Raw genomic sequence first — 23,503 nt, 5'->3', positions numbered from 1 at the left:
GGGCTTAGAGAGGACACTCCATTGCTGTCAATGTGCTTGATTTAATAGAATAGAGTAGAGTAAAATAGAGTAGGAAACACCTGAAAAAGCGCATAGGTTATGGTTAAAACTACAAAAGCTCATGTGGATAGAGAGACATAAGAAACAGTAGGTTTAAAGGCGTGGTATTCTCAATCGTATCATCGCTGCCTGTCCCCCACTTATAATGTAATATGCAGAATGGTGTGGTGGGGGAGGAGCCACAATGATGTCATATGTTGTTGCAATTGGTGACATCAAGGTCCAGTACCACCCACTTCACTAGGGGAGTAGGCAGGATCCGGGAGCCTGGTCTACTCTATGGGACTGTGTAAGAACTTTACAAAATTGGGTAGTCACCCAGAAAGTCTGCTAGAGTAGGCAAGTACAGGTCCTCATACATTCAGGCACAATACACCATGCAGCACAGGATGAATGGCGTAAGTGAGCCACAAGGTCCCGTGCAACTCTGCTAATGTCGGGTGTCCTTGCTAGGACGCATAAGGAGACTGTGCTGATTAATTTGCTATATGACACTTGTATATTGTGTGTGAGTCTGTATGTGGAGCAGAACAGAACTTGTATTGGAAAAAAAAGCTGTGGCTGCTACATTGTATACAGATTCAGAGACTCAGTTGCACACAGATATATCACATTAATCAACACAGTCTTCTTGTGCGTCTTTGTGCATTGCGACTAAGACGCATTTCCAGCAATAAAAAAGCAAAAAAGACACCAGACGCAAGGAGATTCTCACGCGACCTGGCCTGCCAAGAGGGGCTGTTTGGCATGACTGCAGCAAAGACGTATGAGGACACATCTGTATGTATAAAGGCGATATGTTGATTATCTTACATTGTTTCAAGGTCTATTTTGCAAAAAATATGCATATGTAGAAATTAATGCTGATAGATCACTACTGAATCTTATTCATGGATGCAGGATTCACATATTGTACACTTTGTCCTCACCTACACTCAAAACTTACGATGGTGTAATTAATCAAAAAAAGGCTGAAGTGCAAGAAAACAGCAAGGTATTGCACACGTCAGTATGATGTATGAACACAATTTTTTTACCATTTTTTTAATAAACTACATTATAAAGTACATCTTGTGGTGGGCAGCTGTAAAAAAAACAACATTATTTTAAGACCAACCTAGTTCCCTCCATTCATTTTGTATGTGGTAGTGGATTAAAACTAACGCCAAAGCCATTTGTCCTCACTCTACACAATTTAAGCTTGATTTTCTAACCAAACAAACAATTAGCTCTTCTCATCAAGTTACACAGCAAGCAATATTCAACAGTAAAGAGCATGGTCTCCAAAATCTCATTAAAATATACAGTAAATCCCTCATTACACATATAGTGGACAAAAAATGGGTAAATGAGGGACAAGAGAAGATTTATGGTAGACTTACCATGGTTAAATCTCTTTCTGCGAGGTACAATGGGTTCCACAGGGAAAACATTGGGGTGTAGAGATGGATCTTGATCAAGAGGCACCAACAGGCTAAAGCTTTAGACTGTCCCAGGATGCATTGCGGGGCCTCCTCTATATAACCCCGCCTCCAGGCACTGTGAGCTCTTTTTTAGTTAACCAGTCCGATGCAGAAGCAGGTAAAAGAGAAGGCAGATGTTAGTCACATAGAACCACCTTCTCACGACAGGAGAAGGGACTAGCGGCTAATGTCATACAAACACAAAGAAGCTAAGTACGTCAGGGTGGGCGCCCTGTGAAACCCAGTGTACCTCGCAGAAAGAGATTTACCCATGGTAAGTCTAACATAAATCTCCTTTTTTGCAGCAGGGTACACTGGGTTCCACAGGGAAAACATTAAGGATGTCCTAAAGCAGTTCCTCAAGGGAAGGGACGCACCTTAGCGGTTATGATAGAATTGCTAAAACCGCTGGAAGAATGGTAGGTTTACAATTGCCCAATATCCAGTCTATTTATAAAAAGAGGCTAGGAGTATATTGAGTGATGAGACCCACCCTAATTATGGGGTATTCACCTTGCTTCCTTCCAACTCACTTTATAGATCTCTGCTGTGCAAGACCAGCCGGCTGAAATACAGTTTTTTACCTAAGGCAATTAATAAGCTAAATGGTCTTAAGGGTAGATAAGACTGTGGTATCTGCTTATGTGTTTACTTGTGTTCTTATGGCTTTTAAAATATTTTATTGTCCTTTACTGGTATTTGTACTTCCGTGGTATCTGTTTCGCTCATACTGAAATTTCATTGTTTGTTCACAATATTTAATGATAATAAACTAAACTCAAACTCATGAGAACCCGGCTTCCAAAGGAAGAATCCTGGGAGGCGGAAGTATCAAAGGCATAGAACCTAATGAACGTGTTGACTGAGGACCACGTAGCCGCCTTGCACAATTGTTCTGCAGACGCGCCACGGCGGACCGCCCAAGAAGGTCCAACAGACCGAGTAGAATGGGCCTTAATAGCAGCAGGAGCCGGAAGCCCAGCCTGCGCATAAGCTTGTGCAATCACCATTCTAATCCATCTTGCCAAGGTTTGCTTATTCGCAGGCCAGCCACATTTGTGGAAACCAAAAAGTACAAAAAGTGCATCTGACCTCCTAATAGAGGCAGTCCTCTCCACATAAACACGGCCCTTACCACATCCAAAGACCGTTCTTTGGAGGAGAAGTCAGAAGAGATGAAGGCCGGAACCACAATCTCTTGGTTTATGTGAAAAGATGACACCACCATAGGCAAATAACTGGGACAAGTTCGGAGAACTGCTCGGTCACAATGAAATATCAATAAGGGTAGACGACAGGACAAAGCGCCCAAGTCCGAAACCCTTCTGGCAGAGGCAGTAGCCAAGAAGAAAAGGTCCTTAGCCCTAAGCCATTTAAGGTCAACTGACTCAAGAGGTTCAAACGGAGACTCTTGCAGGACATTCAGGACAACAGACAGATCCCTTGGAGCCACAGGAGGGACATAGGGAGGCTGAATCCGCAATACGCCCTGAGTGAAAGTATGAACGTCAGGAATAGACGCTTTTTTTTTCTCCGAAACCACACCGACAAGGCAGATATGTGAACCTTGAGGGAGGCCAGACGAAGTCCTAAATCCAGGCCTTGTTCCAGAAAAGCCAGAAGTCTGGAAGTACTAAACTTGTAAGCATCGTAATTCTTAGCAGCACACCTGGTGAAGTAAGAATTCCAGACCCTATAATAAATCCGTGCAGAAGCCGGTTTGCGGGCCTTTAGCATAGTTTGGATAAACACCTCGGAGAAACCTTTGGCCCTTAGGAGTAAAGCTTCAAGAGCCACGCCGTCAAAGCCAGTCTGGCCAGGTCTGGGTAGACACAAGGGGCCTGAACGAGGAGTTCTGGGCATTGAGGAAGTAGAAGGGGACGCTCTATCAATAGACCCTGCAGGTCTGAGAACCAATGCCGTGTGGGCCACACTGGAGCGACTAGAAGTAGTATTCCTCCTGTCAGGTCTGTAATTGTGTCTGTTCCCGGAGGGGGCACTAGTGGGTCAGAGTGGTGGTGCGGTGGAGGAAACGAGGAGGCTGTAGAGGATTCCTGCGCAATTATATTTATTTAGCACACAGGGATATGAACAGTCACCGAAGCACAATACAATACTGATGGTATATGCAAAGAAGCTGATGGAGATATAACAACAGTCACAGGTGATGATCTGTAAACCAATGAAACTAATAACAGTGATGACCGGCCTGGAAGCCGATGGCAACAGGATCAAATATGCAGACGATAGTAATGCAACTGATGACAGTGAACACAGGCGAAAGTAACTCCGGAGATTGGTCTGGAAACCAACAGCATTAGATTCACACAGTCTGTATATATGCACAAGTTCACAAAGCCAAGCAAGGCCAAAGCAGGAGACAGTTTGTAATTGCAAGCTGGTTGTTTTAAGTGCCAGATGGAATACCACAGTGCTGAACGCAGATAAACTACACACAGGTGAGAATGGTAATTAGCACCTGGAGAGAGTCTCTTACTGCATGCAGAGGTGGAAGCTGACTGTGGAAGGAGTTGTAGCAGAGCTGGATGGCTGGAGCCTGTAGTTCCACGGAGACACTGGAGCAAGGAAATCACTGGAGATAGAAGGCTGGAGCCAGGAGATGCTGTACACTGGATGTGATGCGTTGTTCAAGGCATTGAGACTGAGCCGATGTTCTGGATTTATACCCCCTGGTCAGCAGGCATTGGTTGCTTGAACAAGCAGGATTGGGTGTTTGCAGGTCAGCTGACCGCAAGTAACATGGCGGCGCCCATGCTGCACAGAGGGTGGGTACACACTAGATGGACTTCAGGGGTACACAATGACAATGGGCACTGTGCCCGCAGACAGAGCATTAATGCAGCCGCAGACTGGGGCCGTGACCTCCAGAGGCCTGCACACCAGCGCGCTGATAAGTGAGATGCCACTGAACGCTGATTGCTGACACCTCCTTCTTGCTGGAACTTCTGTAGTACCCTGGACAGGAGTGACACTGGAGGAACACGTAGGGCAGCTGAAAGTTCCATGGAATTTCCAGAGCGTCCACGAACGCTGCTTGAGGATCCCTTGTTCTTGATCCGAAGACCGGAACTTTGTGATTGTGTCAGGGAGTGAGGGAGAGTGTGAGGCAGCTATAGGGCGGGAACACCAGCAGTAGATGGCGCCTAGAGCTGGGGGAGGGGCTACAGGTCAAGCGCCTTATCCCTTATGCTGGTCCTCACCACCTGGTACTATGGAGTCTTATTAAACATGGATAATGTATTATCCGACCTGTGCTCCCCTGCCCTGGTGGACATAGTGGGGTCCCTGTACAGCCACAGTGTCCACGCCAGCGTTGCGGCCCATCTCTGGAGAATGCGACCGGAATGCGATTTAATGGCAGGTCCCACCTGGGGGACCCTCTTACCTCCTCCCTTTGTAGCAGCCACGAGATCCAGGAGAGCGTCTGCGGTGGTGTGCCTAGGAATCGGAGCACCTCTGCTGCAAGTACCCGGGAACAGTGCCAGTATGCGACGCCACTGGGGAGGTGATGGAGCCGCAGCACAGTATGTCACACTGACATATGAAGTGCTGCAGCCCTTGAAGTCTTCCAAATAGCTTTTTCAGGGCTGCCTGCGCAGCACCCCTGTTAAGTGACCTGCTTATGCAGGCACCACCTCTAAAACTGAGCTCACAGTGCCTGGAGGCGGGGTTATATAGAGGAGGTCCCGCAATGCATCCTGGGACAGTCTAAAACTTTAGCCTGTTGGTGCCTCTGGTTCAAGATCCATCTCTACACCACAATGTTTTCCCTGTGGAACACAGTGTATCCCGCTGAAGAAAAACATATTGAAAGCAAGGGCTTAAGCATGCGTATGGGTTATGTGTTAATTAAGCAAATTATTAGTGCTACGTACAAAATTGCTGGGTTGCCCTGGTTGCGTACAGTTATGGACAGCATGACTGGAAGAAGCCAGTTAAAGAGAAGACAGTAATGGGGCGAGTTGGTATGGAACCGTAATCTATTCAGTTTGCTAAAATTTTATAAGTATCCTGGTTTATGGTGACATAACCTTGGAACTCATCAGGCGACGGAAAAAGTGGGCAGAAGCATGGACTCTGGAATCACACTGGTCACATATTCATTTGAAGTATTAGGCACAGCAGATGGACAATTGTAAGTTATTTCTCTGTCAATTTTAACTTGAAATATAAGCAGCTCGTTTCATGAAAATGGTCCAAGGAAATCTCCACAAAGCAGGATATCTCAGTTTGGTTTCAGTTCCCAACCACTCATCACACCTGGCACAGCAGAATTTCAATATACATGGTATAAAGAGACCAGACAATTTACAGAGCAGCGGAGGAAGATGACATCATAAATTGAATTAGTTGAGTGTGTGTAGCGCCAATCTAATGGATTCTACGACCATAAGTTTCCAAAGGCAATGTTTATATAATATTGTGGGACACAATTTCCAGGCATCGTTTGGTGCAGGCATTCCCTTTAGATAGTAAGATCAAAGCTAATCACTATTTAATGGTACTAAGTCATCATCTTCATCCCTTGTTGCAGCACATCTTTCCTGATGGGAAAAGCATCTACCAGGCGAGGAGTGCAGCTATCCACAGAGAATGCATGAACAGCCAATGGTTTGCAGAGCATTACATTGATGAGGATGCAGTCAATTTACCTACAATCAAAACCCGACAGTCAAAAACCCGACAACTATTGATCGATGGTCAAAATACCAACATTTAAAAGACCGACATGGTCAAAATACCGACATTTAAAAGACGATAAGGTCAAAATAAAGACATTTAAAAAGTTAACATAAGTTTTTCATGATTTTTTAATCGAAACCGACTTGTTCATACTTTACCATACCAGTGGACCTAGAGGGGGAATATAATAGTGTGCCAAGCGCAGCATGGCAAGCTTAGCAAGCCATGCGAGGGGACGCGGTACACTTATACTGTGTCCATGTCGACCTATGTTGACGTACACATACAAAATAAATTCAAAACTCGTGTTGAGTTTTTGACCTATCGACATTTTAACTGTTGGTATTTTGACAGTGTCGACATTGTAAATGTTGTTTTTTTTTACCGTCGGGATTTTGATTGTAGGTAAATCATATGGATCCCCATTGATGTTATCCAAAAGTCATGGAGTACTCAGTCACCAGATCTGATCCCAATCAAGCATTTATGGAGTATTCTGGACCAACATTTCTAGTGCGATACTTGAGGCCAATCAGACATTGGATGAGGGAATTTCTTGTGAAATAATAATGCTGCATCCCTCCTAAACTATTTCATCTGTGAGACTCAATGCCACTGCATATGCAAGCCGTACTAGCTGCACTTGGTGAACCTATTTAATGACTTTGTACTAATGTTTCCTGCATCTCTTGACAGGTTATGAGTTCTGAAAAGTTCTAAAAGTTCTGATTCCCTTTAGAGACTAGGGTCTCTTGTAAAAGTCCCCATTATACGCACTAAACCCTATTGATAATTATCAGTCCATTTACCTTTTGTGAATCACTTTTACACACATCTTTCTGTATGCAAAGTTGTTTTGCTGTGGATGACATAATATAGATTACTGGTTACACTGTTGCATCTACATAGATGTGAAATAAATAACTTTCATCTAATCCTACAGGACCTTGTAAAGGCCCATACACACTTGACGATGCACACGTCGTTAACGACCATCGTTAACGACTTCCCTTGAACTTCACTTGAACAGCTGAGCAAACGACATGAGCATACACACTACCAAAGACCAAAGACCATTCATCGTTGAAGCATCCAAGCTGAACAGTTTATTAAACTAATGAGCTAGGAACAGGGCTGGTGAACAGTGGCTTGGTCGTTGGTCGTTGGTCATTCACACCATACACATTCAACGACGTCTCTGGTCGGTAACGACCATAGTGGAAATTGAGCATACATGCTCCACAGATAAGCGAGGGTCGTTAACGTCCCGCGGGGCCGCGCATCGGTGGTCGTCGGATGCATACACACTTGACGATATAATGAGCGACGTCGTTGATGAGGGCTGAAATGAACGACGTCGCTCATTTTATCGTCAAGTGTGTATGGGCCTTTAGGTGAATGCCGGGGAGTGTTTTATTTATTTATTATTTATTTATTTATTTATTAACAGTTTCTTATATAGTTTTCGAACTGTGAAGATGAACGTAGAAACCATTATTTACCAATAAGGGTAACAAGGGTTATTTTTAAATACATAGGGGCTATTTATCACATCCCGCATATTTAAAGCAGTTCTGCTGTGATGCCAACTAAGCTCACAAAGCATAAATGTACACTTTTGCTGGAATTTAGCACAATAAGATAAAAGCTAGCATAAGAGCCCGTCACAGCACAAAGTTTGCTTTGCTTCCCGGTACAGACCTGACTAGCCTAACCAGCTGCGCATGCATCAGTATGTGTGGCCAGAAGGTATCCAGAGCTCACTGGCTTCTATTGGCTAATGCAATCTAAAGATGGTGTTGGCTACCAAGGGGTATATTCAATTGAAGTCGAAAGCTACCGTCTGTCGAAAAGATGGCAGTTTCCGACTTTTTTAGGTCGGAAGGGATTCCGACCTATTCAATATAACCCCAAATTATTTGACAAGTCGAGGAATTCGACTTGTCGAAAAGCACTTGGATCGGCGTGCTTGTGTCGAAAACGGGCCAAAACCGACAGGTTTTGGCCCCCTTTTCGACCATCTCTATTCGACTTTAAAGAGATGAGTGACCTGAGACCGGGAAAGCCGCGGGCTGAGCAGCGCCGGAGGACGTCACAGCCGCCACTCACAGCAGCGTCCACCCGGCTCCAGCAAGCGAGACCTCGCTTGCTAAAGCCAGGTGGACGCTGCCATGAGCGGCGGCTGTGATGTGGGTACGGGGAGAGGAGGGGTGGGGAGAGGCAGAGAGACGGGTGGAGGGGGGAGATGGGGGAGAGCCACGGGCAGACGGGGGAGAGCAGCGGCTATATCCCCCGTCTGCCCGCGGCTCTCCCTTGTCTCAGCTCCCGCATCTCAATTCGACTTTTTTAAAAGTCGAATTGAGATGACATTGAATAGCCCAGGTCGGATCCATTTTGACAAATGAATGTTGGAATGGATCCGACTTCAATTGACTATGCCCCCAAGGCTACTGATATCTGCCGCTGTCCCCACTAGACACATTCTGGGGATGCTTGAAATTTGCAGATATCCCCACAAGTGACTGTTTTCAGGGAATGTCACATAAATTTATTTTGATATATACGTCCCACAGTATGTTATATATGACATTTAGGGTAGGACATTGTTAAAGCTATATTCTTGAGAGGTTTTATTTAATTCTCTTTATTTACAGTATATAAGCAGAACAGCATGTTAAGTGACATATTGCAGAGGAGACAAAATATCTATTACAGTTACTGCAGGCAGGGGTTACAGAAATTGGTATACAAAAAACAATCGTTATACATAAACAATAAAGAACAGCAAAATGTACAGTGTCTAGTAGAAAACCAGTGTGTATACATGTTAAGAATATGAAACAACCATTAATAAGTATTGATAAAAGGGGGTCTCGGTTCCTTTATGAGTAAATGTTTATAGAGCAGGTTTGTGTGGTTCTACATTTGTTTTCAATTACAGAAAACATGATAAGTGTACCCACCCTACTGTCCAGTAGGGAGCGGCACAAGTATCAGATTTGAGCATGTGCAAATGCACATATGCGGACCGGTTTTGTGCATGTGCAGAACGAAGTGTCCTGTTTTATTCTAGACCAGCTGACCTAAGTTTAACTTATAATCAGCCCCGGTAACTTACTTTTGACTGGCGACTATATGGTACATACAGCGTCGATATTGGTTGGATTAGACAAATCGTAATGGCAAATTGGGCATATTAGGCAGTGTGTATGCCTGATTTGTGTGCTCCCTCAGTCGTTAGTGATGCCTTCTGGCCCTGCTGCAGGTCTATCAGAAGACATCACTAACGAGACCATGCTGGTGAATGTAGCATGGCATCCCCTACCGCTCTGTTGCCCCCCTGCATCGACAAGTGTGTATGCATTTGCCAATTCACAGTCCCGTCACCCGCCAGACTGGCCGGCTGCTAATCGTTCTGATGTGTAGCTGGCTTAAGATATTATACTAACATTTAAACACATAAAACATGATTTTAATTATAGAAGAGGACATATAATACTGTAATGAAGGTATGCAGGTAATGCTCTTTGCATTAGTAACATTACCCCCTAGGTTTAAGATAATTGTTTTGTTTAGTTTTTCCATGAAACAGTAAATCTTACTGGTAATCTTCTCTAAGGCAGTGTTATTTCTTGGGGAATGTCTCAGTCTGTCACTGCCTAGTTGGATCATTATCTCCTGTCCTAAGTTATAGTAAGGAAGCCTGTGATTTACCAGTGCTGTGATGTGTTCAGTCTGATAGAAATTTATACTGTATGAAGAACCACATTCTACTAAGCTGGATCAAGCATTTGCAGGGTATTATGGAGCTAGCAGACAGTGCAAAACAGCAATATTCATATATCTGAAACACACTCAACTATTTTTCAGGACTTACTGTATATAGAGAAAATCACTCTCCTGTGTATTTACCACTTCCCCACTGAAATCAGCACAGCCATAAGGATGCAATCCACTGCACACTGCATTATAATGGCCAGCTACGCATTGCTACAATTTACAGCACACTCCTGTGCATCGGCCTGTGATGGCACGTATCATGTCTCCCCCTCCTACACTTGCCCCTTGGACATCTGTCGGAGAGGAATACTAAATCATTTGTTCACCTTTTTGGTTATATATCTATTTTAATGGAAATAGTGCATTTTAATGGAAATACCCATTGTCACACATTTGGACATATTTTCTCAAGTGGAAGAAAAACATTTTTTTAATATGAAAAATACTAAAAGGTGTTATTAAAATACCCAATTTCCTGGAAAAAAGTGTAATAATAATAATCTAAAATTTGTTAATTTGAGGGATTATATAAACCCCTTTCCCTACTCTCTACTGATGTACCGCATACAGTACTTGCCTACTTTTGAAAATTAGATTCAGGGAAACCATAGCAGAATGCACTGTGCAAAGCGTGGCGCACCATTGAGGAGGCGTGTCATGCTCCATAAAAAGGGCATGTCTAGCACCACATATGGTCGTATCTACGCCTAAATAGTTGTTGCAAGATATAACATTAGTATCAATATAATTTTGGGAAATTTTGCAATTATTGGTACTAACATTGCGGCCTGAAATAATGGATTTCTTGTTTGCATCTATTCCCGTGATAATTCTTTTCTTCTCACTCAGCGCAATATACATGATAAACGTGATGCCTATACTCTAAATTCCAAATGCAATTTGACCTTGTGTAAATTCTTACTTTAATAATCATCTCTTGGTAAAAAATGGATTTGAAAACGTTTTGTTGTATTGTCCTTTTAGTGTGTTAGTAAAGATTACTAATAAAAGTACCACAGTTCACACACACTAGCAGCTAAGATAAGAAGACACAGATCACCAGGAGTAGGCAACCTCCATTGTCTACTGCTGGGGGTCCCACAAGGTATTGTCAACAGCAAAGGCTGATGAGCCTGGATAGAAATTATACTAGTGACTGTAGCAATTCACTGTCCTTGCCCAAAAATTCTTTGGTGGTACCCTGGCTGGAGTGCAGAATCAAAAGAACCAAGAGATTTGATGTATAGTACAAGGCAGCTGAAGAAAAGAGCTTAAAAAGGGAGTTTCCCGCAGGATCCGGTAGGGTAGGCAACTACGATGTACAGACACTATTCTAGGTATACTAAACTATCTGTAAATTATGTTAAAAATATAATCTATTAAGAGAAATTCAACATACTATGAATGTAGCCCCTTTGTTTGGTGCCCCTACAAGACTGATTGTTGCTATCTTGTTTTTTTAGGCTGCAGATGCTGGAAAATTTTCAAAGTGAAAAGATTTGTGTTGAATGCACGTGATTGGATAGAACTGGCAAGTTTTCAATAAGAAAGTGAAATTAAATTGTTCTAGGGCTAAAATAATGAATCAATATTGTCACACAACCTGAGGTTTCTGTATTTTTTTATGTCATGGATTCACAGAGCACCACCACATAACCTGGGATTTCCAGGACAGTACTATTGCCACAGGAAGTGACTATGCCTACATTTATGGCCTAATTGTCTACATACTGTAAGATGAACATAAGATACATAAGATGAACATAACAGATGATCTATTTTATAGGCATACTTACCAATGTTCCAGCTGCCCCATGTGGGAGGGGGCAGCAAAGCTGGTACAACAGGGGGGCATGGCCTCATCATTGGGCGTATATTAGCGATAGTGTCATTGCAGCCCCGCTCATGTTATTAAATGCCCAGATTATCAACATTTTATAGCAGAGGCGGGGCTATGATGACGCAATTCGGCAGGAATTGCGTCATCGGCCTTCCCAGACTTTTTTTATTTTCGGGAGTCTCCCAGCCAATTCAGGAAAGTAGGCAAGTATGTTTATAGGTAGAACTATTTTCTTAGCTTTACTCATCAGTTAGATACACTCAAGCACGGTGTACCTATGACTGTTTAATTAGCTGGGTTCCTGCATTTCAGATCACACATTGATAAGGGCACTATTTAGAGGTAAGTCCTGGATAAATTTATATAATGTGATAGTATTAGGGATGTTAGAGACCCATGTGATGAAGTCACCTGACCGCTGTACATGGGCCCACATATTCGCGCAAATGTGTGCTAAGAACTTCAATTATACCCCATGTTAACTGTGAGGGTTTATTTAAATGATTCTTACTATCAGTGTTCTTAGTGCTAAGAGTGTGCATCTGCATCTTTCTTCCTCCAGCATAGTATTAGAAGCCTCAGCATGATAGAACATCTTGATATCTTTAGTAATAGGGTGTGCAGTCCAGCCCAACACACACACACACAGTTCTATTTTTTAGTTTCCATGGTATCTTTATATAAGTTGATACAAATGTACCTTGAAAAATGGAGCAGCAGCAAAAACGACAATATAGGAAAAAAACTATAACTACCCTAATGTACAGCAGCATATGATAGTTCTGATTTTACACTTTAAACCTTTTATAGAGAATACAACTGCCATGACTTAGAAGAAACATAAAATATTTAGATAAATAATGTGTATGACACTCTTTGGTCTTTTTAATTTTCTTCAGCCCTATTCTTCCTTACACCTTGCACTGAAATATGTATATAAAGGTGGGTACACACTAGGCGACGTGCTCTATGAGCCACGTCACCTAGTGTTTCCCCCTCCCGGTCCGGGCGGTCGGCGGCAGTGCATACCCACTGAGCTATATGACGATCATATCGCTCAGCGACGTCACGCCGTACAGGAAGCTCTTGGAAGACAGTTCAAAGTGTAGCTGCATGTATGGTCGACAGCGAAGGTCGTTAACAACCCGCGTGGACGCGCATTGCTTGTCAACACTGGCATACACACTTGCCGAGAAAGTAAAAAACGTCGCTCAGAAAGGTTGAAAATGAGCGACGGCATTCATTTTCGCTGGAAGTGTGTATGAACCTTTAGTTTGTGTTGTTTATTGATCAACTGTAATCAGTTTACAAATAAATGCACTTGACCAGACAATAACTTATTTAGCAAGTAAATCACCTTGGAAACACCAATTGCTTTCTTTCTAACAGTATGTTCTTTTATAAGAAAAAAAATAACAGCTACTCCTATAGTAGGCAAAAATACAGAAGTCATCATTTCCTTGGAAATAAATCAGCAGATGATTAACCAGATAACGAGAGTGTTACATGCAGGCTGGCTTTTCAGCAGACGATAATTCCAGCAGAAACTTGCTGACATGTAATCAGCTCATTTATTTATTTTTACCTTGGTGAATTTCTAACTTTTTCTTTCTGCCTATGTGGTATTTTTACTTGTAACCCTTTATCTATTTGTTTTCTTATAGCCAATGATAAATTTGTACAGAAATTAATGATTAGTTTATTTTCACATCAGTGGGTTATTTGTAGGTTATACTTTATCTAAATGTAGGGCATTTTTAATATATGTTTAACAGTGTATTATTTTTCCTGTTTTCTTTTTCGCAATTATTTTGCGTGCTATCTAATTAGCTTGTGTATTTTTCCCCAAGGAAAAAATAAGAATTTACTTACCGATAATTCTATTTCTCGGAGTCCGTAGTGGATGCTGGGGTTCCTGAAAGGACCATGGGGAATAGCGGCTCCGCAGGAGACAGGGCACAAAAAAGTAAAGCTTTACTAGGTCAGGTGGTGTGCACTGGCTCCTCCCCCTATGACCCTCCTCCAGACTCCAGTTAGGTACTGTGCCCGGACGAGCATACACAATAAGGGAGGCATTTTGAATCCCGGGTAAGACTCATACCAGCCACACCAATCACACCGTACAACTTGTGATCTAAACCCAGTTAACAGTATGACAACAGAAAGGGCCTCTTAAAGATGGCTCCTTAACAATAACCCGAATTAGTTAACAATAACTATGTACAAGTATTGCAGATAATCCGCACTTGGGATGGGCGCCCAGCATCCACTACGGACTCCGAGAAATAGAATTATCGGTAAGTAAATTCTTATTTTCTCTATCGTCCTAAGTGGATGCTGGGGTTCCTGAAAGGACCATGGGGATTATACCAAAGCTCCCAAACGGGCGGGAGAGTGCGGATGACTCTGCAGCACCGAATGAGAGAACTCCAGGTCCTCCTTTGCCAGGGTATCAAATTTGTAAAATTTTACAAACGTGTTCTCCCCCGACCACGTAGCTGCTCGGCAGAGTTGTAATGCCGAGACCCCTCGGGCAGCCGCCCAAGATGAGCCCACCTTCCTTGTGGAGTGGGCTTTTACAGTTTTAGGCTGTGGCAGGCCTGCCACAGAATGTGCAAGTTGAATTGTGTTACAAATCCAACGAGCAATCGACTGCTTAGAAGCAGGTGCGCCCAACTTGTTGGGTGCATACAATATAAACAGCGAGTCAGATTTTCTGACTCCAGCCGTCCTTGCAATGTATATTTTTAAGGCTCTGACAACGTCCAACAACTTGGAGTCCTCCAAGTCGCTAGTGGCCGCAGGCACCACAATAGGTTGGTTCAGATGAAATGCTGATACCACTTTAGGGAGAAAATGCGGACGAGTCCGCAGTTCTGCCCTATCCGAATGGAAGATTAGATAAGGACTTTTATAAGATAAAGCCGCCAATTCAGATACTCTCCTGGCAGAGGCCAGGGCTAGTAACATAGTCACTTTCAATGTGAGATATTTCAAATCCACCTTTTTCAATGGTTCAAACCAATGGGATTTGAGGAAATCTAAAACTACATTTAGATCCCACGGTGCCACCGGAGGCACCACAGGAGGCTGTATATGCAGTACTCCCTTGACAAAAATCTGGACCTCAGGGACAGAGGCCAATTCTTTTTGGAAGAATATTGACAGGGCCGAAATTTGAACCTTAATGGATCCCAATTTGAGACCCATAAATAATCCTGATTGCAGGAAATGTAGGAAACGACCCAGTTGGAATTCCTCCGTCGGAACCCTCCGATCCTCGCACCACGCTACATATTTTCGCCAAATGCGGTGATAATGTTTCACGGTGACTTCCTTCCGTGCCTTAATCAAGGTAGGAATGACTTCTTCTGGAATGCCTTTCCCTTTTAGGATCTGGCGTTCAACCGCCATGCCGTCAAACGCAGCCGCGGTAAGTCTTGAAAAAGACAGGGACCCTGCTGTAGCAGGTCCCTTCTCAGAGGTAGAGGCCACGGTTCGTCCGTGAGCATCTCTTGAAGTTCCGGATACCAAGTCCTTCTCGGCCAATCCGGAACCACTAGTATTGTTCTTACTCTTCTTTGCCGTATGATCTTCAATACCTTTGGTATGAGCGGCAGAGGAGGAAACACATACACTGACTGGTACACCCAAGGAGTTACCAGTGCGTCCACAGCTATTGCCTGTGGATCTCTTGACCTGGCGCAATATTTGTCCAGTTTCTTGTTGAGGCGAGACGCCATCATGTCTACAATTGGTCTTTCCCAACGGTCTATTAACATGTTGAAGACTTCTGGATGTAGACCCCACTCTCCCGGATGAAGATCGTGTCTGCTGAGGAAGTCTGCTTCCCAGTTGTCCACGCCCGGGATGAACACTGCTGACAGTGCTATCACGTGATTCTCCGCCCAGCGAAGAATCTTGGCAGCTTCTGCCATTGCACTCCTGCTTCTTGTGCCGCCCTGCCTGTTTACATGGGCGACCGCCGTGATGTTGTCCGACTGAATCAACACCGGCTTTCCTTGCAGGAGAAGTTCCGCCTGGCTTAGAGCATTGTAGATTGCTCTTAGTTCCAGAATGTTTATGTGAAGAGACTTTTCCAGACTCGTCCATACTCCCTGGAAGTTTCTTCCTTGTGTGACTGCTCCCCAGCCTCTCAGGCTGGCGTCCGTGGTCACCAGGATCCAGTCCTGAATGCCGAATCTGCGGCCTTCTAATAGGTGAGCCTTCTGCAACCACCACAGAAGTGACACCCTTGTCTTTGGTGACAGGGTTATTCGCAGGTGCATCTGCAGATGCGACCCTGACCATTTGTCCAACAGATCCCTTTGGAATATTCTTGCATGGAATCTGCCGAATGGAATTGCTTCGTAAGAAGCCACCATTTTTCCCAGGACTCTTGTGCATTGATGTACTGACACTTTTCCTGGTTTTAGGAGGTTCCTGACCAGATCGGATAACTCCTTGGCTTTTTCCTCTGGAAGGAAAACCTTTTTCTGAACCGTGTCCAGAATCATTCCTAGGAACAGCAGACGAGTTGTCGGGATTAAATGGGATTTTGGAATATTCAGAATCCACCCGTGTTGTCTTAGCACCTCTTGAGATAGTGCTAAAGCTGTCTCCAGCTGTTCTCTGGACCTTGCCCTTATTAGGAGATCGTCCAAGTATGGGATAACTAATACGCCTTTTCTTCGAAGAAGAATCATCATCTCGGCCATTACCTTGGTAAAGACCCGAGGCGCCGTGGACAATCCGAACGGCAGCGTCTGAAACTGATAGTGACAGTTTTGAACAATGAACCTGAGGTACCCCTGGTGTGCGGGGTAAATCGGAACGTGTAGATACGCATCCTTGATGTCCAAGGATACCATAAAGTCCCCTTCTTCCAGGTTCGCTATCACTGCTCTGAGTGACTCCATCTTGAACTTGAACTTTTTTATGTAGAGGTTCAAGGACTTCAGATTTAGAATAGGCCTTACCGAGCCATCCGGCTTCGGTACCACAAATAGAGTGGAATAATACCCCTTTCCTTGTTGTAATAGGGGTACTTTGACTATCACCTGCTGAGCGTACAGCTTGTGAATGGCTTCCAACACCCTCTCCCTTTCGGAAGAGACGGTTGGTAAGGCAGACTTCAGGAAACGATGAGGAGGATCCGTCTCTAATTCCAACCTGTACCCCTGAGATATTATCTGCAGGATCCAGGGGTCTACCTGCGAGTGAGCCCACTGCGCGCTGTAATTTTTGAGACGGCCCCCCACTGTCCCCGAGTCCGCTTGAGAGGCCCCAGCGTCATGCTGAGGTTTTTGCAGGAGCCGGGGAGGGCTTCTGTTCCTGGGAAGGAGCTGCCTGTTGGTGTCTCTTCCCTCTTCCTCTGCCTCGTGGCAGGTACGACAAGCCCTTTGCTCTCTTATTTTTGTAGGAGCGAAAAGGCTGCGGTTGAAAGGTCGGTGCCTTTCTCTGTTGGGGAGTGACTTGAGGTAAAAAAGTGGATTTCCCGGCAGTAGCCGTGGCCACCAAGTCTGATAGACCAACTCCAAATAACTCCTCCCCTTTATACGGCAAAACCTCCATGTGACGTTTTGAATCCGCATCGCCTGTCCACTGTCGTGTCCATAAGGCTCTTCTGGCTGAAATGGACATAGCACTCACCCGAGATGCCAGTGTGCAAATATCCCTCTGTGCATCACGCATATAGATAAATGCATCCTTTATTTGTTCTAACGACAGTAAAACATTGTCCCTATCTAGGGTATCAATATTTTCAATCAGGGATTCTGACCAAACTACTCCAGCACTGCACATCCAGGCAGTTGCTATAGCTGGTCGTAGTATAACACCTGCATGTGTGTATATATTCTTTTGAATAACTTCCATCTTTCTATCTGATGGATCCGTAAGTGCGGCCGTCTCAGGAGAGGGTAACGCCACTTGTTTGGATAAGCGTGTGAGCGCCTTGTCCACCTTAGGGGGTGTTTCCCAGCGCGCCCTAACCTCTGGCGGGAAAGGGTATAATGCCAATAACTTTTTTGAAATTATCAACTTTTTATCAGGAGCAACCCACGCTTCATCACACACGTCATTTAATTCTACTGATTCAGGAAAAACTGTTTGTAGTTTTTTCACACCATACATAATACCCTGTTTTACGGTATCTGTAGTATCAGCTAAATGTAACGTCTCCTTCATTGCCAAAATCATATAACGTGTGGCCCTACTGGAAAATACGTTTGAATTTCTACCGTCGTCACTGGAATCAGTGCCCGTGTCTGGGTCTGTGTCGACCGACTGAGGCAAAGGGCGTTTTACAGCCCCTGACGGTGTTTGAGGCGCCTGGACAGGCATTAATTGATTGTCCGGCCGCCTCATGTCCTCAACTGACTGTTTAAGGGAAGATAAACCATCACGTAATTCCACAAATAAAGGCATCCATTCTGGTGTCGACCCCCTGGGGGGTGACATCTGCATATTTGGCAATTTCTCCGCCTCCACACCAATATCGTCCTCATACATGTCGACACCACGTACCGACACACACCGCAAACTCACAGGGAATGCTCTAATGAAGACAGGACCCACTAGCCCTTTTGGGGAGACAGAGGGAGAGTCTGCCAGCACACACCACAAAGCGCTATATATACAAGGGATATCCTTATATTAAGTGCTCCCTTATAGCTGCTTTAATATATATATATATATATAGCCATTAATGTGCCCCCCCTCTCTGTTTTACCCTGTTTCTGTAGTGCAGTGCAGGGGAGAGACCTGGGAGCCGTTCTGACCAGCGGAGCTGTGACAGAAAATGGCGCCGTGTGCTGAGGAGATAGGCCCCGCCCCTTTTTCGGCGGGTTCTTCTCCCGCTATTTTTCCAGTCAGGCAGGGGTTAAATATCTCCATATAGCCCCTATGGGCTATATGTGAGGTATTTTTAGCCTTGTATAAGGTTTATATTTGCCTCTCAGAGCGCCCCCCCCCAGCGCTCTGCACCCTCAGTGACTGCCCAGTGAAGTGTGCTGAGAGGAAAATGGCGCACAGCTGCAGTGCTGTGCGCTACCTTATGAAGACTGAGGAGTCTTCAGCCGCCGGTTTCCGGACCTCTTCACGCTTCAGCATCTGCAAGGGGGTCGGCGGCGCGGCTCCGGGACCGGACTCCACGGCTGGGCCTGTGTTCGATCCCTCTGGAGCTAATGGTGTCCAGTAGCCAAGCAGCAAATCCACTCTGCATGCAGGTGAGTTTACTACTTTCCCCCTAAGTCCCACGTTGCAGTGATCCTGTTGCCAGCAGGACTCACTGTAAAGAAAAAAACCTAAACTAAACTTTCTCTAAGCAGCTCTTTAGGAGAGCCACCTAGATTGCACCCTTCTCGTTCGGGCACAAAATCTAACTGGAGTCTGGAGGAGGGTCATAGGGGGAGGAGCCAGTGCACACCACCTGACCTAGTAAAGCTTTACTTTTTTGTGCCCTGTCTCCTGCGGAGCCGCTATTCCCCATGGTCCTTTCAGGAACCCCAGCATCCACTTAGGACGATAGAGAAAAGCAAAAACACATAGGGTCAGATACAAATGCCACCAATGCCCCCTCCTGGCCGCGGTCGCACCCGCCGGCAGTATTCTAATGTTACTGCTGATGGGTGCGACAAGTTAATTTCAGCTCGCCCCCCCGTGCGCTGAAATGCGAGTAAAGAGACCGGTTTGGGCGCCCAAACGGGTCTTTTCACGATCGCGCCTATTACTTTAGTCGGGTTTAGGTGCTTTGCACGCCTAAACCCGACTGTAATGGGCGCGATCAGCACGATAATGTGGGCCCTTTGAATATTGCGCCTCTATCTCCCGTCAATTTAGACGGGAGATAGGGGATGCGATAAGATTTGAAATCCTCCAATAGAATCAGTGTTAAGTTCGCAGAACTTCAGTATGTTTTTTCGCTACCAGATTTGCAAAAAAAGCATTTTTTTTGAGTCTGCGAAAGTAATAGCTGACACTTTAGGGCTAATTGCATAGCCCCGGGGGGGTCAATTAGCCCACAGTAAATTATCACGGGCAATTAAATTACACCCTATATGTTTTAAATGTTAACTGATCTTTTATAACTTATGATTTACAGAATTATTACACATGTTTAGTTATATTACTTATTTATAACATATAGCATAAGTATTTAGATGGTTTTCTCTTCTAGAGTTGCTACAGATACGTTAATAAAAGAATATATTGATTCATGGGGCTGTTTTTTCAATCATCGCATTCCTCTAATCACAGCCACATATTTTCTATGACCTATGGCGATCTTCTTTATTGGTGGAACATTGGAAAGAGGCATGATTGAGCCCCAGCACTGATCTACAACACAGCTGGAAATAGTTGGTTTAAGAGAACACAGAAAAAAGGAAGCAACAGTGGGAATAGGGGACCACACAATACGATTATGAACATATACAATACAAATATAAAATATGGTGATTGTGTTTACACTTTCTTCACTTTGAACCTCAATAGAGTTGTAGTACTAAAATTTGCATGGATCAGTCACTGCTTTTAATTAATAAAGGACTTTAAATTAATACTGCAATATGTATTATAAATTTTTAAATAATGCAACACAATTCAACAATTCATTGGGTCTACTACGATTGGCCGGCGGTCGGGATCCCGGTGCCCAGCATACCGTCACCGGGATCCCGACCGCCGGAAATGCTGGCAGTGGGGCGAGCGCAAAAGAGCCCCTTGCAGGCTTGCTGCGCTACGCACGCCATGCTATTTATTCTCCCTCCAGGGGTGTCGTGGACACCCCATCAGGGAAAATAGTTGTTGGGACTCCGGCACCGGTATGCTGAGCGCCGGGATCCCCACAGCCGGTATATTGAGTGCCTTCCAAATTCAATATATTGCCATGCATATTTGTTTTATAACATATGTGCCAAAATATATCCCTAATGCTTTTTTTTTTCAAGCAATGACTGACTATAACCAGCCATACTGTATACCTATAGGGTATCAATTTTGGCAGAAAAATTAAGGACTACCATGGTAACCACAGACGCATGGCACATGCAGTGAGCATAGAGACTTTGGAACACCTTTTTTTATGTGAAATCCCCCCTCCTTTCCCCACTCTGTCATTGCACAACCTTCTGAAAATCTGTGAGCTGCTCTCTGTGTAGCAGAATGACTGTGTCTCTATCTGGCAGACTTACTTATTTAATTTCCCTCCAGAGATATTTTGTTAAGGAGATAATATGCCGAATACCCTAAAAATAATGCTTAATATCTGATTACCTTGACTCGTCATCAACTTGCTGATAAATCTATGAATGCCTAAAAATTATAACATTTGTATATTAAAATGAAAACAGTTTAGAAATGAACAAGCATTTGTAAGTGCAGTATTTCAGTTGCTGCCCCATATAGGAGAATGGCGGACCTAGAAAACACTGTAACATACAATTTCATATGCAGTTACAGCCACAGAAGCACAAAGAATATAGAGAATATAGGAATGCCGCACATCATTTTAATCAGCGGAGTCTGCTTGAGTGTGCTATTCACATAGTGATGTGAATAAGATGCATTTTCGGCAAAAATAAATGTCAGATGCTAATGGAGTTGCACAGGAGCTGTCAGCACACTCACGCCAGGCATCTCCCGCTATGTGGCACATTGAGGTAAGATATAAAGCACGTGAAGTCTTATTAAGAGAAAAGTGCTATATAAATAACATTATTATTATCATGTTAAAAATGCCTAATAAAACACAGCGTCATTAGTACTTTCTTACTCTCCATTCAGAAGATTACAGCACCAGGCCAAATGAATGAAATTACATTTTGATGTACAAAGATCTTTAACAGCTATTCAATTGCATCAGATCATGATTTGATTTGAATGAAATGATTATCAGACTAACCAATTTTATACAACAGAGGCAGCTGTGTGTGTCTGAAGAATTCTCTATCATACGCAGGGTTGTTTTTTTTATGTTTGACATTTCTGAACATATATTTGACCATAAGAAGAAAGCCTTAATACAGCTAAAAGGAATCCATTCTGAAAAGGCTTATAGCTCTTAAGGTGCATACACACTGGGCGCTTTTCCCCCCTGCCCAACGATGTCAGCAGGGGTGAGCGGCATTCCATAGCAGGACGCTATGGAAAGCCTCCTACCCCGCCGTTCATCTACTGGTAATACCCGTAGATGAACGGCAGCCGCTGGCGATGAATCAGGAGCACGCATCAGCGCCCATCGCCAGGGGGATACACACTGGGCGGTTTTGAGCTGAAAGCAGCTCAAAACACCAAAAGTGAGCTGCTTTCAGCTCAAAATCGCCCAGTGTGTATGGGCCTTTACATATATATGCCAATTCTATAACTAAACTGGTTTGACTGATATGTTTCCTAGATCTCAATGAAGTTGCCAGTAGGATCACAGTGAGCGATGTACATGTACTGTACATACACACAATAGTATCATGAAACTAGCTGCAGTATCCGGATCCACTCGGCTTGCCGGGAGAAGTGCAGGGGACGGACCAACGCCCGCAGTTCCCAGACGACCAATTGTTATGATACTTAGTCTAAAACCTGTCCGGCAAAATGACCTACACAATGGTGAAAACCACATCACAATCGGTTCAGTGGTTTCGGCGTTTAGCGCAATCAAACAGACAGACGTTCTTGTTAATAAGATGTATAGATATACACATTTAGAAAATTTATATTTTAAGGACAAAAAGGGTTATTACTAATGTAATAGAAGTAGCAAAGACCAAAAGTAAGCATTAATTCATCTAAACCTCACTCAGCGAGAAACACCCTTGATACACCAGTACTTTCCATCAGAATATGAAACCATTTGCCCTATCTCCAGACACGGTTCTGTTAGGCAAGAAATCTATATACTAAGTGCATATACAGGAGCAAATGGCAGGAACATTATGAATATGATGCACTATTGTAAATAACATTAGTACTACTATAGTCATTACTTAGCATTTACATAAACTTACATGATACACTGTATTCATTCAAGATATATATGTCATATGACACGCATTATTTATGAACAAAAAATAGCTCTTCACCAGAGACTCTTACCTCATAGGACCAGACACACTGAGTTCCACCAAAGCGTCGCACACATCTGCCCACTTCCACATCCTCATGTGTAGTATACATCTCACGTAGGCATTCACCAATGTGTGGCACCATTCTTCTTAATACCTCCCGGCTAAAGATCATTCCTGGGCCTCCCATGCAGAAATTTTCTCCAGGCTCAAGTCCCAGTTTTCCAAGTTCTTCTATATTCCCAAGTCCCGTCTGCCCCAAATAAAGTGGTTTGCTGCTGTTCAGAGACCTTAGGAATCCCTCTAGTTTTTCACCTGTTGGATGACAATGAGGAAACTTTGTAAAACAATGTAATAATTTCCCTTCATGTTTTACATATGTCACATTTTTCATAGTGGATAACAAACTTGCATGTACTACAGTAGAAACATAATTAAACCTTGTTTTATTGTCCATCTCTTTACAAACGTCACATGTATGTACAGTATTTGTAGTTTATTTCTAGTCTTCGTCTATGTGCACAACCCCCTATAAACCATTCAAGAGAGCGACAAGAGAGCAGTATGAGGACAACTTTGAATTAGTATGCAGGAAT

The 23,503-nt window shown here is 43.8% G+C and overlaps 1 protein-coding gene across 1 annotated transcript in view; it reads right to left on the bottom strand.

The window, feature by feature from the left end:
* Positions 1-23,503, bottom strand: part of CHSY3 (chondroitin sulfate synthase 3) — a 483,251-nt gene that overhangs the window by 406,543 nt on the left and 53,205 nt on the right. Inside the window, exon 2 of the mRNA XM_063964257.1 lies at positions 22,939-23,222. Coding sequence (XP_063820327.1) covers positions 22,939-23,222 — 284 coding nt within the window. The remainder of the gene's footprint in view (positions 1-22,938; positions 23,223-23,503) is intronic.

The sequence above is a fragment of the Pseudophryne corroboree genome, chromosome 1 (assembly GCF_028390025.1).
Source record: "Pseudophryne corroboree isolate aPseCor3 chromosome 1, aPseCor3.hap2, whole genome shotgun sequence".
Classification (NCBI taxonomy): Eukaryota; Metazoa; Chordata; class Amphibia; order Anura; family Myobatrachidae; genus Pseudophryne; species Pseudophryne corroboree.
The sequence above is the reverse complement of the archived record's forward strand: the minus strand, read 5'-3'. Positions and strand labels throughout refer to the sequence as shown.